At 31.7% G+C, this 14,701-nt stretch overlaps 2 protein-coding genes across 4 annotated transcripts in view; one reads left to right on the forward strand and one right to left on the reverse strand.

Annotated features, from left to right (window-relative positions):
- LOC127706007 (sulfotransferase 1C2-like) overlaps window positions 1-14,701 on the forward strand; it is a 180,437-nt gene that overhangs the window by 164,535 nt on the left and 1,201 nt on the right. The window contains exon 4 of one of the 3 annotated variants that reach the window (XM_052210406.1): window positions 10,840-10,943. The exons of the other annotated variants lie outside the window; for them this stretch is intronic. Within the exon in view, the coding sequence (XP_052066366.1) occupies window positions 10,840-10,943 (104 nt within the window). The remainder of the gene's footprint in view (window positions 1-10,839; window positions 10,944-14,701) is intronic. 3 annotated transcript variants of the gene reach the window in all.
- Window positions 1-14,701, reverse strand: part of LOC127706004 (sulfotransferase 1C2-like) — a 131,730-nt gene that overhangs the window by 83,619 nt on the left and 33,410 nt on the right. The window lies entirely within an intron of this gene.

Raw genomic sequence — 14,701 nt, forward strand, 5'->3', positions numbered from 1 at the left:
AGTATTCTATTATTTCGGAAAGCACAATTCCAAGGATTAAAGATTCCTGGTTTTCTTTCTGTGTCTTTTATTCTGCCTATTCGCTATGTTGTCAAGTTTAATCAATCATTAAGCATGATACTTGTGAAATTACATCTCCAGCACTTAGTCTGGCAAAGAGAACGTTGTCTTGTAGTACAGGTCCACAGTCATGCACTATTTTTGTCGATTAATAATGACAATGCATCATGGAGATCTTCAGATACATCACCACAGAAAAAATACACTGCAGTCATTGTTCTTGTTGATCCAGTACCACTTTACAGTGTATGGTTGATAACTGTTTTCTTTCAATCGACAACTTATCTTAAACTTCAAAAGTATGTATTCTCTTTTTTACTGATGAAATATTTTGAGATCTGAAAATTTGTCTCGACAATATTTGTCCCATTTTGCCTTGTGATTCTGGAGTGCTTCTGTAGTTCCATAGCATAACCTTCATTCAACTGTTTAAAAATTGAGCTATGGGAGAACAAATTTAAGGCACAACATCTTTGTGTGCTAGCATCAAAGGACTGATTACCAGCTCAAATGTCTATGTCTTTTTTTGTATCTGCTTGGCATTGCAAACCCTCTCATATGTTCTCTTGCGGTTTCACACATTCATTCCAGTTTATTTATTCATTAAGTTATTCAGTTCAAGTGTTTTCGATATCAGCTCCAGTGTTTTTGAAATCTACAATTTTGATCCTTTCCAACAAAGTTCGGTCATAAGTTATATCATATATATATGTAATTTCTGTTGTTAAAAGTTACTTACTAGGCAAACGTGTAAGTAAAGGAAATTTTGATACTGAAACCTTTATATCGTGAACATGTGCATGCTTTATCTGACTACTCTGTTAATATCCAATATAAATTATCAAAAATAGTATAGACGCATACAATGAACGAATAAAAAGAAAAAAAGCGAATATTGATAATTTGGAAATTCATGTTTTCAAGATGGCCATCATTCAAGATGGCCACCAACAATTCAATATCAGAGGATAGTCCTTGTCATTTGTGATGAATATACCATGTGACTATATAGGTTGTACTACTATGTGTAAATGTGGAGGACAATGTGATAGAATATGATAGACAGAGACAGCTTTTGTTTGGTTTGACACAACATGTACAACTATTTTATTGTGAGATATTTATAAAGTCAATTGAGAACATTTGAGCAGATGATTTCCTTATGACATTACTTGTATGATATGATGCTCATGATGTCTGCAATCAAGAAAGTTTTTTCAGATAAACAATATCAACAAAATGATTTATCCTGTAATCAGCCAACCAATGTAAATGACAGGTATACAAATACATATTTGCTTTATTTGTACTTGTAAAATAAAATCTTTGTTTATAATATTCTATGTTGAGCAAGCGGTAGTATGGATATTGCTTTTTGCGTAACAGTTTATTTTAGAGTCCTCTTCGCAGTCCGCGTTGAAACTATGTCGATTACTTGGAACATAAGAGACAATGATTCAGATTCAAATAAATAAAGTTTCAAGTGTTGGGTGTAAATTTCATGATAAAATCAATATATGGATGACATTGTCGGAAATTATAAAATTCATTTGTACTCGAGCTCGCTGCGAAACAGGAGAAAAACTCGGCGGGCGTCGTTTTTCGTCGTGTTTCTTAAGCTCTTACAAATATATTTGTATATTTTTGACAATGTGCATATTTTGAATATTTTTTTTTATCGAATTATGACTCTACCTATTTTGGCTGCAAAATTTCAAGATTTTTCAAGATTGCCGCCATTCAATATGGGTAACATTTTCAAATATTTTTTTCAACAATACAATTGGTATAAGCACTGTCATTTTTTTCCAGATATCATATCAATATCTTCCCTTATATCATTTTCATGTTTTTTTTTTATGAATTTATACAAATCAAACTACCGCCATTTTTAAAATGGCCGCCTCTCCCGCCAATTTCGACTTTCAGAGTGAGTCCATAGCTGAAAATGTTGTCCATGACAAATACTATTACTATGTCGAATTTCATGCTTTTACCACAATCTGAGCAATTTTGCCAAAAATCTGCACAAATCGACTGGACTATTATAACATACTATATTAAAATGCATTAACGTTTGATAACTGTAAATTGTTTTGGGGTATGTTTGATCTTCATATAATATATAAATATGCTAATTCGGAATCTTAAAATAATAATGGTCAATATATTATTAAATTAAACCAATTCGGTTGAAAGTTCACATTTCAAATAAATTCCCGAATGAACCGCGGACATTTATCTCCTGATTTGTATATAAGTATTAGTCATTCTTTCTTAAATATTTATATAACTATAGGTACTAAATGTCATTGAATGTTATATTAAAATGGCTAAAATGGCACACCCCTACCAAAAAATATCGAAGTAACCCCCCCAAACCCAATCCCCACACCCACCCCACCCCCCTCCCCCCGTCATAAAGTTTGGAAAATTTTAGATAATGAGGAACACTTTTTCCTTCATTGCCATAAAAAATCAACTGTAATATTATAACTCATACCAAATCTTCTTATAACTATTTTGAGCATTGGATATCAAATTTTATTATTGTCGACATTTCTTTTCCATTTTTCTTGATAAAACTCTTAAAAAACATAAAGTCCGCAAATAACTTTATCGGAATAGAAATAAAACAAAAGCAAAATTAATTATCCTTGTAATCTTTGTAGATAAGTACAAAGTATTTGATTATACATATTTAACACTAGTCTTTAAATTGTTAATTACTTAAAATAAAAAAAAGATTATGATTGTTTCATTAGTTGTTGTGCAAGTTGGTTCGTGTCAACCGATACACTGATTTTCGGCAATATTAAAAAAAAAACCGGCACGTACCTAAATATTGTTCAATTACGCATTTATTTGTGGTTCTTTTTCTATAAAATTTGGAATTTATTTATTAAATATCAATCTCTACAATAATATGAAAACAATGTACATGTCTAAATGATATTATGCAAAAATTACTCATATATATAAATGAGTCAGTCCATGCAAAAAGGTACAAAAACAAAATTCTAAAAAGTGTGCATAATTATTGATAGCCGACTTGTGATCTATAAAACACAGGTTCTTTTTTCTCATACCCATAAGCTGTAAGCTATACAGACCTGCAAGTGCTGATGCCCCTTGTTTATATAGATTTTGCTGAATTATTTCATATATTTTAATCATTTTCCATGCATAGTTTAAATGTCTTAACTTGCCACATCGTAATGTTCACCTCGGTAGCAGTAAGGATAGGACTCTCGCTTACAATAAAGATAGCAATGCCTACCAAAGGAAGTAACGGTTCGATTCCCGTGCAAGGACGGATTATCTATATAATGCTAAATAACTTAACTTAACTTAAATTTTGCTTTCAAATACACGAGATGACATAAACATTTTGCATTTTCCTATATGTTGTCATCCTTTCTTTAAGCAAAGGTAGATATATTAGAAATTGTTGACATTTTGTCTCTATAGTGTCGTAAATAGTTAAGTTTCTGTTCTGTATAGCATTGTTCCGTGTAACACATGATTTTACACTTGCTTAAGTATAAATATTCAGATACAGATATTTATACGTTTACATTAATAGAATTTTTTTTTCGCAAAAATCGTTTTTAAAAAATATTTTAACGAACTTTAACAATGTGTCCTGTAAAGTTCATCGAGTTTTTTTTTTTGTACCTTTTCGCAAAGACTGTCTCAGATATAACGGTTAAGCAAGTCAAGTGTATTACACATAGTTTGAGCCTGAGGATATCATTTCAGATTCAACTTCCTAATCTCTAGTCTACAGACACGCCATTCTTTTATCTTGTATACTTCACTAGTACACGAATAACCTATAAGCTTGGCATTTACCCGTTGTTGACACTCGTTAGAAAATGCATCGTTAAGTTCGAATTGTTTCAAAATTATTAAGCAATTTAGAAAAAATACATTTTTTTACAAAGAAAGCCCCCAAAAAAATTCACTTTAAGTATTATTACAGGCCATCTAAAATTTAAACTAAATTAGTATTATCCCAGTTCAAATCGGTCAATGTATTTCTACTTAAAATACTGACACACTACTTATAGTTTGCCTCGCTAATTTGAATTGTAAGACATTAAACTGATTTATAAAATTTAGAGTATCGAAATTTTATTTCATAACATAAAAAAAGTACATTCTGTATATATATGTTATTTTCATCTGTTTTGCTGATGACCTTAATAATGTTAACCTTTCAAATGATTTTTCGACAAAATGTTATGTATCTTCTCTTTGATCACTAAATTGCCCTAGAAGACGATAAACACTTAATTATATATACCACCTGCTGTTACTCTTACCAGGACACATATCTTATTACGCAATAAGTACGAATGTTAAATTATCTATATGGTACATACAGTAGAATTTATCTCTGGACTTGGGTGTTGAAGATATTTTAATCTGACATTAATGTGTCATTTTGGTCTCTTGACGAGAGATCATACCACATCTTCCTATTTGTATATGTGTTTTTAAAATTTATTTGTGTTGTATGTCCAAACAATGCAAAAACAGAATGCAGAATCTTTAAAATGTGCTGCCTTGGAGCCTATATCAGGAGATGATTTTACCTCCTATTTGGGTGTTTGACAAAGACGCATTTTAATAAATTAATTGCGGCTTTTTTCATATTAATTATACAGTTAAGATTCAATGCCATATTTTGCTTGAAACGAAGAATAATTACTCTTAGTACGAATTGAGAGAAGATCTTTCGTAGTTCGTATACAAGAAAAATATAGCAAAGACTCTCTTTCAGTTAATTTGGTTTAGTATCTTTTTAATAAAGTGGTGCAACTGGATGCACCCTTACATACAAAAAATAATAATGTTAGTGAGTGCTCAAATCTCCCCTTACCTTGGACAGTGATTAAAAAGTACAACCAGAGACATATATACACATATGTGTATATATGTCTCTGGTACAACAAAAGAACAAACTATAAAAATCAGATGAAAAAGGCTGAACTCTTCAGATCGATTCAAAAACCTACATTCAAAAACACAGACCGGACGTGGCAGGGTATATATCCATCCCTCATACGTAACAATAACCAAAAAAGCAGTTACCCAATAAAAAAAAGCAAACAGAAAATAGTGATCAATATTTAACATTCGTCAGCAATGCGCGATGGTCTTTTCGCAATAACACATGGTAATTAAGGCCTTTATAGTCGAATAAGATGTGAATACAGTAAAAGAGACTACCATTAATTTGCTATCAATCCCAAATGCTTGATGGGTAAAAACAGTATTCAGGTCTTACCTATTTTGCATTAATCCGTTTTTCAAAAGAAAGTTCAATAATGAAGCCGGAAGTATTTCTAAGAAACTGTTTTGTCTGTTTTCGTAGCTTTCTTTCTTGCAAGTACATATATGTATTAACTTTCAGGAATTCTGTGTTCTTGTGTATATAAGTTATCTGTATACTTTTTCAACTTGAGTTCAATAATTGCCAACACTTATTTATAAAGTATTTCGGATAGTGCGCTGTATTGTAGTATAATTATAACTATATGTTACGAGGGTATGGACCGAGGAAAATATGTCTTTTAGAGGAACAACAAAACGAATTGAAATGGAAATATAACTCATAACAAGAATATGTTTAAATTACAGAAAGCATCAATTTAAATCATAAAATGATAAATCATAAAATGAATGTGTTTTATTGATAAAATGATCGTTTGTTTTAAAATTATTTTAAAAATAGATCGTTGAAATAATTTATCTACATGAGGAAAAGCTAGGTATTCGTGACGTATGTGTGTGACTGACTGAATAACCTGTACAATTATTTCCCATTATTTCGTCCTCTTAACTGCAGTGTAAATCTGCAATTGTTAAATGAAGTGTTTTATTTACACAAAATAACAAAACTTAGGTTAAGACAGATTAATTTTTTAATCGGTTGTTTAACGTCCAGTTGCAACTTTTAGATGACTTATTAGGGAGACAATACTAGTATTCGATATGATATAAATATGAACAAGGATATATGTACGTCCAGATTAAAGGAGCTGTCGGCTAGAACGTTTTTCTCCAAATTTTCTATGATTTATGTGATACGATATACGATTTGCAGTAAAGTTTCCAAGGAAGAAGCCAGTAAACAACAACCATTTATCATAGTGTAAAATCTATAATATGGGTTTCGAATAATTATCTGTAAAACGCTGAAGACTATGGTAAGTTAATGATCAATAATAGCGTCTTTGGCAACTTCATGAAAGTGCATCAAAAATCATGTCTTTAAGACCAGCATTGGACACTTATGACAACACGTTGGAAAGAGAGCAGGCTGAAAATTTTGCCAAAGATACAAATAATTGTGTAAAGAACCACTGAAAAGTGTATGTTCGAGGGAGGACAAACGTATGAAAAATAAATATGTGTGGTCTTGTTATGTTGGCAATAGTCATTGTCATTAATTCATTCGAAGATAAACATGTTAAAGACTAGTAAATCAGACTGGATACGTCATGCTACCAAAACGCTTATTATCTTGACTCCTATGTTTTTCCCAGAAACGTTTGATTGTAAAACTATACCGTTCTTATTCAAATTTTATGTCGGTGGTATTCAACATTAACAGCTGTCAGAAGCTCATATACATATATATTTATAATTAATTATAAGTTTGTTCTTGTTTATTTTTTCAGCGTTATCGAATCCGGTTTGGTGATTTATCCGTTTACTCGACTAGGAGAGGAAACATTTATGTCGGGTCCCAACATTGCGAAATTTGATATAGAAAAGCATTTGGAAACTATTCGGACACTCAAAACAAAAGACACAGATATAATACTGTGTACAACTATGAAATCAGGTTTTTATATTTGCCAGTCCTAATATTAGATGATGTGCATCACGTACGACCCGAAATGAAATATCAAACTTAAGTTACTAATTCGTATAACTGTTCATTCCCTATTAACAATTATGTATTAACAATATAAAAATTAAAAAAATCACAATTGTTGGCGTATTCTCATTGCTCTTTCCCGCATTTATAATAAACTTTACTTAGTTACTAAACTGCCCCCCCCCCCTCAATAAAAAAAAACTGATCTGAAATAAAAAAAAATTGGCAAAATATTTACAACCCACAACTTCACCGACAGAATACATTTTATCCACATAACAATCGTTGTATAAGATAGCTTGCAGTTAAGTATATAAATGTTGATATTGTAGGGCTGTGGATCGTCTCTGAATATGAACGAAAAGACCTTAAAAATGAACAGAGCTATGTTGGCAGTGTTTGTAGATAATCAGCCTCAAATGATAAACAAAGGATCAAAAGAATAATATATATATTACAATCCGATAGAAGACTTTGTTGTGCATATATGTGGGGCTATTAGGTTCATTTATAATACGTTTTGGTTTTCAAATTCGAGGGGTAAAAGCAAGTTGAATTTTCATATCACCATCCTAATATTATGCATATACATATACTATCAAGTTATTAAATGTCAATTAGCATACATTAGACATTACGAGATATATATATTAATATGGGTTTAAAGTTGATATGGGGTCTGATGTGGAAACTACTGTTATATTAAGCGGCTCTCATTGGACACAGTTAATAAAACAGTTGCAATTGTTGTAAAAACAAGCTCACTTTTTGTTACTAAGATTCAGGTGCATTGGATTCTAGTCTTTCGGCTCTCCGGCTTATAAGTGTTTCTCGGGATGCTATTTGAAAATAAATGATGAATGACATATCATAATATTTTTATCATATACTTCCACTCCTTTCAATATTGAAGGACAATTAAACAAACGATTTACGACACATATTTAATAAGAAATTACGGAAGACATATTATATACCTTATAATACGAGACGATGGAATTATATTTTTATCAAGACGTATTCTGCTATATTGTTAATTTTTCAACAACAAAAAAATAGCATTCATGAATGAATTTAGACACAATAAATGTAAAAAGAATACATAATTATTATTGTCTTTAATCACAGTCAGTTATCATCTGAATCGCAATCAAGCACAGGAGTGACTGGGGGAATAGAAATATGGTCACTTTTGGTCTTCATCCAATCGGCACATTTAGGGGTCCGTAGGTGATCTGTTGCAATGCCAAATTGCTGTCGCTGTCCAATATGCCCTTGCTTTCAAGTAGCTGTCCAAATTTCCCAACCTTCATCCCGGACGGCCTCTACATCTTATCGCTTATTACTGGACAAAGGTTCTCGTAAAATTTTGAAGTCAAAAAGAAAAGTGATTGTTGTATGACATCAATATGTCAAGTGTCGCAAATTATCAAGTCAAGTGTCGCAGATTCCCAAATAGCGTAAAAGAGATGATCGAACATTAATCATTTGACGTATAAACTACTGTCAGTCAAAGCATCCGGTCTGTTAACTTAGAATGCGTGCATGCGCTGCATTAGATAACGCTATTATATCAGTTTAGAAAAGGTGCGTTTTATTCTTTGAGGAAATCAGAATGTGTTACGATAGATGTTAACACTTATAGATGTGAAAAATTTGAAATTCGGAATTTCTGCAAATTAGCTAATATTTCAAATAAAACACTTTATACATGTATTGTGTTCCGTATTTATATCTTAATTTTCCAAATCAGCCCGGCTTTTGGTTGGGTTCGTGTTGCTCAGTTCTTAGTTTTCTATGTTGTGTTTTTTTTTTTTTATATACTAATCTGATGCAAAGAAAATTCTAGATTATTAGTTTGTTGTTTTCGACTTACGAATTTGAATATATCACTTTGGTATCTCAAGACTCTCTTTAACATAGTCTCTCTTTGTTTTGAAATCTTATTGATAGTATAGGTCAGAGTTATTGACACAAAATTACACATTTATTCTACGAAGATCGAGCTTAACTTTTTTGTATATCTGTATGTAAGCCCTCAACAATTATGAAAATATGTATGAATCAATCTCGTCTGCTGTTTTTTAATATCTAATGCAAGTTTTATTTAAAATCTGCTTCTTCGCTTTGATCCAGCCAATACAGATAAAGAGTTCAACAATTTTTTTACTGGTACACACTGGTGCCATGAAATATTGTCCATGTTACTCTCTCAGTCTCTAAAATATAACACAAAAAGTGCTTTACATCACATGATGTTGGACGGCAATGCACACTTCTTCGATAAGTTAGATGAAGTAGATGACCCTAGACTATTCACATTTGCTTTAATTTTACATCACCTACCAATTCATCTTTTGAAAAATGGATACAAAATTTTATACGTGAATCGAAATCCGAAAGATAGATGGGCTTCTAATTACACATTTCTTCATGGAAAGCTTTGAATTCCTGATTGGACATGGGATGAATTCTTTGATAATATGATCATCAAAGGTACATCTATCACACTTGTTTTTCCGTCTATAATTTGGCATCACAATGATGGAACTACAGCATTGTATTATTTGAAATCACCGGTATTCGAACCCTCTGACCACTCTGCACACTATAAAAAAATAAGGAGATGTGGTATAATTGCAAATAAGACAACTTTCCGCCAGAGTTGAAATGACGAAGATAAAAGCAATCACAGGTCACCTCATGATATTCAACAACGAGAAAAACCCATATCGTATGTCACCAAAAAGGTGCCGACATGAAAAACGTGAGTCAATTAAAACAAAAAGTACTAACATCCTAATGTATACTATGTAATCTACGAAAAACATATTTGTAAGATATGAAGTAAAGGCAACCTAGTCTATTTGATCTTTTAATGTCCGTTATTATATACCATTTCTTTGGGGAATTTCTCATTCGACTTTCACGTAACTTTAACCACTTTATTCATATTTCGGCCGGTTATGTAAGGTAAATTTAAACATGAAAAAAAGTTCCTGCCGAGTAAGATGCAGGATAGATAGTATATTTAAGTTTATACAGGATATATTTTAATTTTTTTTAGCAAATGGAAAAGGGATAAAATTTTAAAAAAAATGAATGATCTGATGTTTGTTGTTGCAGGATTAGAATTTATTTGAATCAGGTCTCACATACGATAGCTGTAAACGTGAATATTTATAACTATATTATGATTGATTTAGAAACTAATTGGCAAATGATCTGTTGAATTATTTCCATGTCGTCGTAGTCTGGAAAACTATTGAGGGGAAAAAAACTTTACACATTTATGTAAGGACTACAGTCAATGACAATCGTACCAAATGAGACTTCAAGTTCTCCCTTTGCCTCTCTAATATGTTCACGTAGAAAGCCATTTAACCATTAATATTATTAAAAATCTCTCTTATATAGTTTTGGAGTTTAGTGTGCGGGTGCGGGATTTTCTCGTTGTGTTTAAGACCCATTGGTGGCCTTCGGCTGTTTTCCGCCCTTTTGTCGCGAATTGTCTCTTTGACACATTCCCCATTTCCATTCTCAATTTTATGTTCAAGTAGTTGTTTACATATTAAATTGTATTTTTTGCATCATTTCGTAAATCCCCATTTAAGTCTATTCACACGGGTTCTATGTTTTTGTGTCTTCTGAAAAGTCTTAAATAATATAGTAATGTTTTCAAAACGTAGTTTTAAGTATCTTTTCTGTCCTTGTTCTTCCAATTGGTTTAATAATCTATGTATAAAATTAAACTTAACTTTTAAGAAGCTCTCTAAACAAATATATCGAGTTGTTAATTTAAATAATGAAAACATAAAATGAGTAAATGTGTGTGTTCATGTCAATTAATTTTAATCGTAAATTCTGAATTTATTTCTTTTCAGGCGACTTTTATGGAGGTTGGTTTAACTTTACAAGGGAATTCGAAGAGGCGGTACAAACTAAAACAGCAAATTTACTACCAGTTAAATATGAAGATTTGAAATTAGTAAGTGTACGAACAGCCATATTTACATACTTCTATGCATAAAACTAGAAACGTCCTCAGAATTCAAACCACCAGTATTCAGTTATTCATACGATGTCTGATACTAACACGCACCTAAACTGACGAATTTGTATTCTTTCAAAAACTTAGAATCTTTAGAACTAGGGTGATATGTCTTCCGTAGATTAAACTTGTAAACTAGCACATTAAACAGTTCAGCTTGTCTCTCTAGTCGAACCTGTGTTCATTTTCATTTGAAATCAATATGTTCTAAGCATCATTATACGTGTAATGATTGCACTGAATGTTAAAAAACAAGTCGCTCATCAATCCATTGTACTTCAGTAATTTCAGATAAATAATTATGTATGTAGTAATGATTTTTAGGTTCACCATAGATAAAGCATTACTTCGCCCTTCTTTTCGAAAAAAAACAAAAACAAAAACAAAAACCTTTTAGTCGAGTCTTAGTAAGTATTTAATTTTGATGAAAACCAATCAATGTATTTAACAATAACTAAATTACATGTTTGGTTCATGAAAATTCCGAGGAAAATTCGCACTGTTGATTGACTGACAACAATCGCCAAGCAATTCAAAAAATAAATGTCAATTTCCAATTAATTGCATTATTCAGGACAGAACGTGCTTCCCGTGACCATATCACAACCATGAATAGAAAAACAAACGAAAATTGTGATATAGATTGTTATTTCATGGTTTTAAAATAACATCATTATGAGAAATGAATGCTTCTTTTTGTTATTTTATAGGGATATAAATTTCTGATCGTACGCAAATTTTCTAAAATGTACTTCGGTCATAGCTTCTACACCCAATTCAGTTCTTAATTGAAAATAAATTGTTGGTATTGTTACATCAAATAAAATCCACACATGGACTTGACAAAAGCAAAGGAGCATCTCATCGAAGTCATAATGGGGCCTACAAACGCATCCCTTATTCAAGTTTGTAAATCATTGGGATTCTTAAACCAATTGTTAAAAGAAAATTAACTTCAACATTTTGTCGTATGTTTCATCTAGCTACATAGACAAATGTTTTTGCTTAGTCATGTCGCAACGGGAAATGATAAATGGGTGCAACTGAAAACGTTTTCTTCGTACTGCCTTAAGCTTTAGATTGTGTTTTGTGTTTTCATTTCCGTGTATATGATTATAGGCTGATATTATACACTACCCTCCAACATGGTTTACAACACGAATATCATTCATTAAAAACAGGTATGAAAACACCAGAATATTTTTAATTGACATAGTCTCTAACGTGCATCTTTTGGCCGTTTTCTATTGTAGAAAGATGTTTGATTACATTGCAAGTTATATCATATTTTACAATTTATATTGTTGTCAATACAATGTAATTGTATATGACTGTTCTATAAGAGAGAGGTTTAGCTAGCTATACATTGTTGTCAATATAATGAAATTCTATACGACTGTCATACAAGTGAGAAACATGTGATGTCTATTTTTTTTTTGCTCACACATTGTTGTCAGTATAATAGAATTCTATGCGAATGTCAATTGAAAAGTTAAGCTAGCTTTAAAACCATTTTTACATAAGGAAATGTCTGTACCAAGTACCAGTTGTTTTCTTTTCGTTTGATGTGTTTGAGTTTTGATTTTGCGATTTGATAACGGACTTTCCGTTTTGTACTTTGCTTTAAGTTCGGTATTTTTGTTATTTTACTTTTTATTTCCATCTTAAACATTTTTTTTATTACTTCCACTACAATGCCCTCATCTCTCTATTTCAGCATCCGTTCTCAACGCTTGAAAAGATGGCCGAGTTTATAAATGTCTCGCACAAGTTTTGATAACATAAAAAAGCACAAGTTTGATTCCTCAAGAGTTATTGATCCCAAGCATGAATCGACATTATTCCGAAAAGGTAATTTTATTACAGTAGATAATGTGACCTATTAGATGCCTAGTGGTTATTTGTATTGGAATACTGTCATTTTAATTTCTGTTTAAGGTCTGTTTCACTCAAATTATACATTTGTCTTATGCATAACTCATAATGGATTTAGTTAGTAAACTTATTTTCAAAGGAGAACAAATAAGAAAACTTAAAGGTCACTTGCATTTTAAACGGGAATAAAAACTGATCTACAGTCGCCGTCAGGTAATAATGCTAGATCTTTTCTGTTAAATATTTGAAATTATGTTTAGGTCGAGTAAATTTTCAGACTATGCTTCAATAAGACAAGTTCCAAATAACAAATAAAAGACCTACCTTTGTTGTCATTGAACTGCCATTTCTTACTTTAATTTTCTAATGTAATTTCGTACTCTGCAGGAAATCACGGGTTTATAGTGCTTTTTAAGTAAATAATTTATACACAGTCAAGTAATTTAATGGATACTATATGCCTCAATATCACAAGGAAACTCAATGTATTGGATTTGTTTGAAGCCATTGATGAACTTGAGATTAAGGATACTACAGAATATTAGGTTTGCTTCAAATCATAATCCTTCATTCGATATTGACACAATAAAGAACCTATGACTAACATGTCGATTTCTGGTTTCCAATTCTCAACTTTCAATTTCTCAGCAGTAACATCTGCTCCATCGTATGGCGTTTGAATATATTAATTGATAAGGTATACTCGTTTATGTTCAAATAATAAAACTACATTAGCATGGTTGTGCCACTTACAATAAATGCTTTAAAATGAAAAAAAACACTTTATGAATTTCGAACCGCTCTATTGATTTACTTTATCAGGAGCACTCAAACCTAAACATTTGAACGCAAGGGAAGCATACATACACTACAACGTTAAGAACTAGATGACCTAATAGGACCTAAACAGAACAGCCAATTTCCTGCAAGCTCAACTTTGTTCTGGAATGGAACTCCAACAGATATCTGAGGAAGAACGACTGAAATGACACTTTATTTAATTATAAATTGTACAATCACATGTTTTAAAGTTCTTAGCTCATTGGATACCAGAGTAGTCTTCTGATATTTAATTTTACCGGTTGTGCACTATTCTAGATTGGGACATTTTGAATAGGTGTGGAGTCGCATGGCAGGAGACGTGAACCCTGTCGATGCATCCGTGCTTACAATCTAAAAACTTTCGCGACTCAGACTTAAAAATCAAAATAAACCAGAAGTTTCGAGCACAAACTTTGCACTCCGAGTACTGAATAAGATTTATGACTGAACGGTCGGTTATTACTAGTTTTGAAATCATTCGGTTCGCTCAGCATGTTTGTGTTACCTTGGTTTGTCATTTCAACGGATTTATGAAATTTTAACATCGGAAAACAGACTATTGATAATATATAGCAATATTCAAAACAGAGATCATCTACATAATATCAATATACACCGAGATAACATGGTCAAAAGAAAGCAGAAATCTAATTTAATGACCTAAAAAAAACATTGCATATATTGGAACAAATTTGATTGATTGATTGATTGTTGGTTGCTTAACGTCCAGTGGCAAATATTTCATGCATATTCAGGACGAGAACAAGTTCACAATAAATACAATAGGTAGGTTCTGTAATAGATTAAGGGATTAAGGTCGGAGAAATTTAGACTGCCACGGGAAATGAGGGTATATTGGATAGGGACAGAAATTTAGCCTTGCAACAGGTCACCTACGGACCCCTCAAAGAGTTGTTTCAAGGGTTCTTAACGTGCAAAGGAACAAATTTGAGAGTTGGAATATTCATGAAATGCGCGCATAACAAATGTTCGTACAT

The sequence above is a fragment of the Mytilus californianus genome, unplaced genomic scaffold (assembly GCF_021869535.1).
Source record: "Mytilus californianus isolate M0D057914Y unplaced genomic scaffold, xbMytCali1.0.p SCAF_6, whole genome shotgun sequence".
NCBI classification, from domain to species: Eukaryota; Metazoa; Mollusca; class Bivalvia; order Mytilida; family Mytilidae; genus Mytilus; species Mytilus californianus.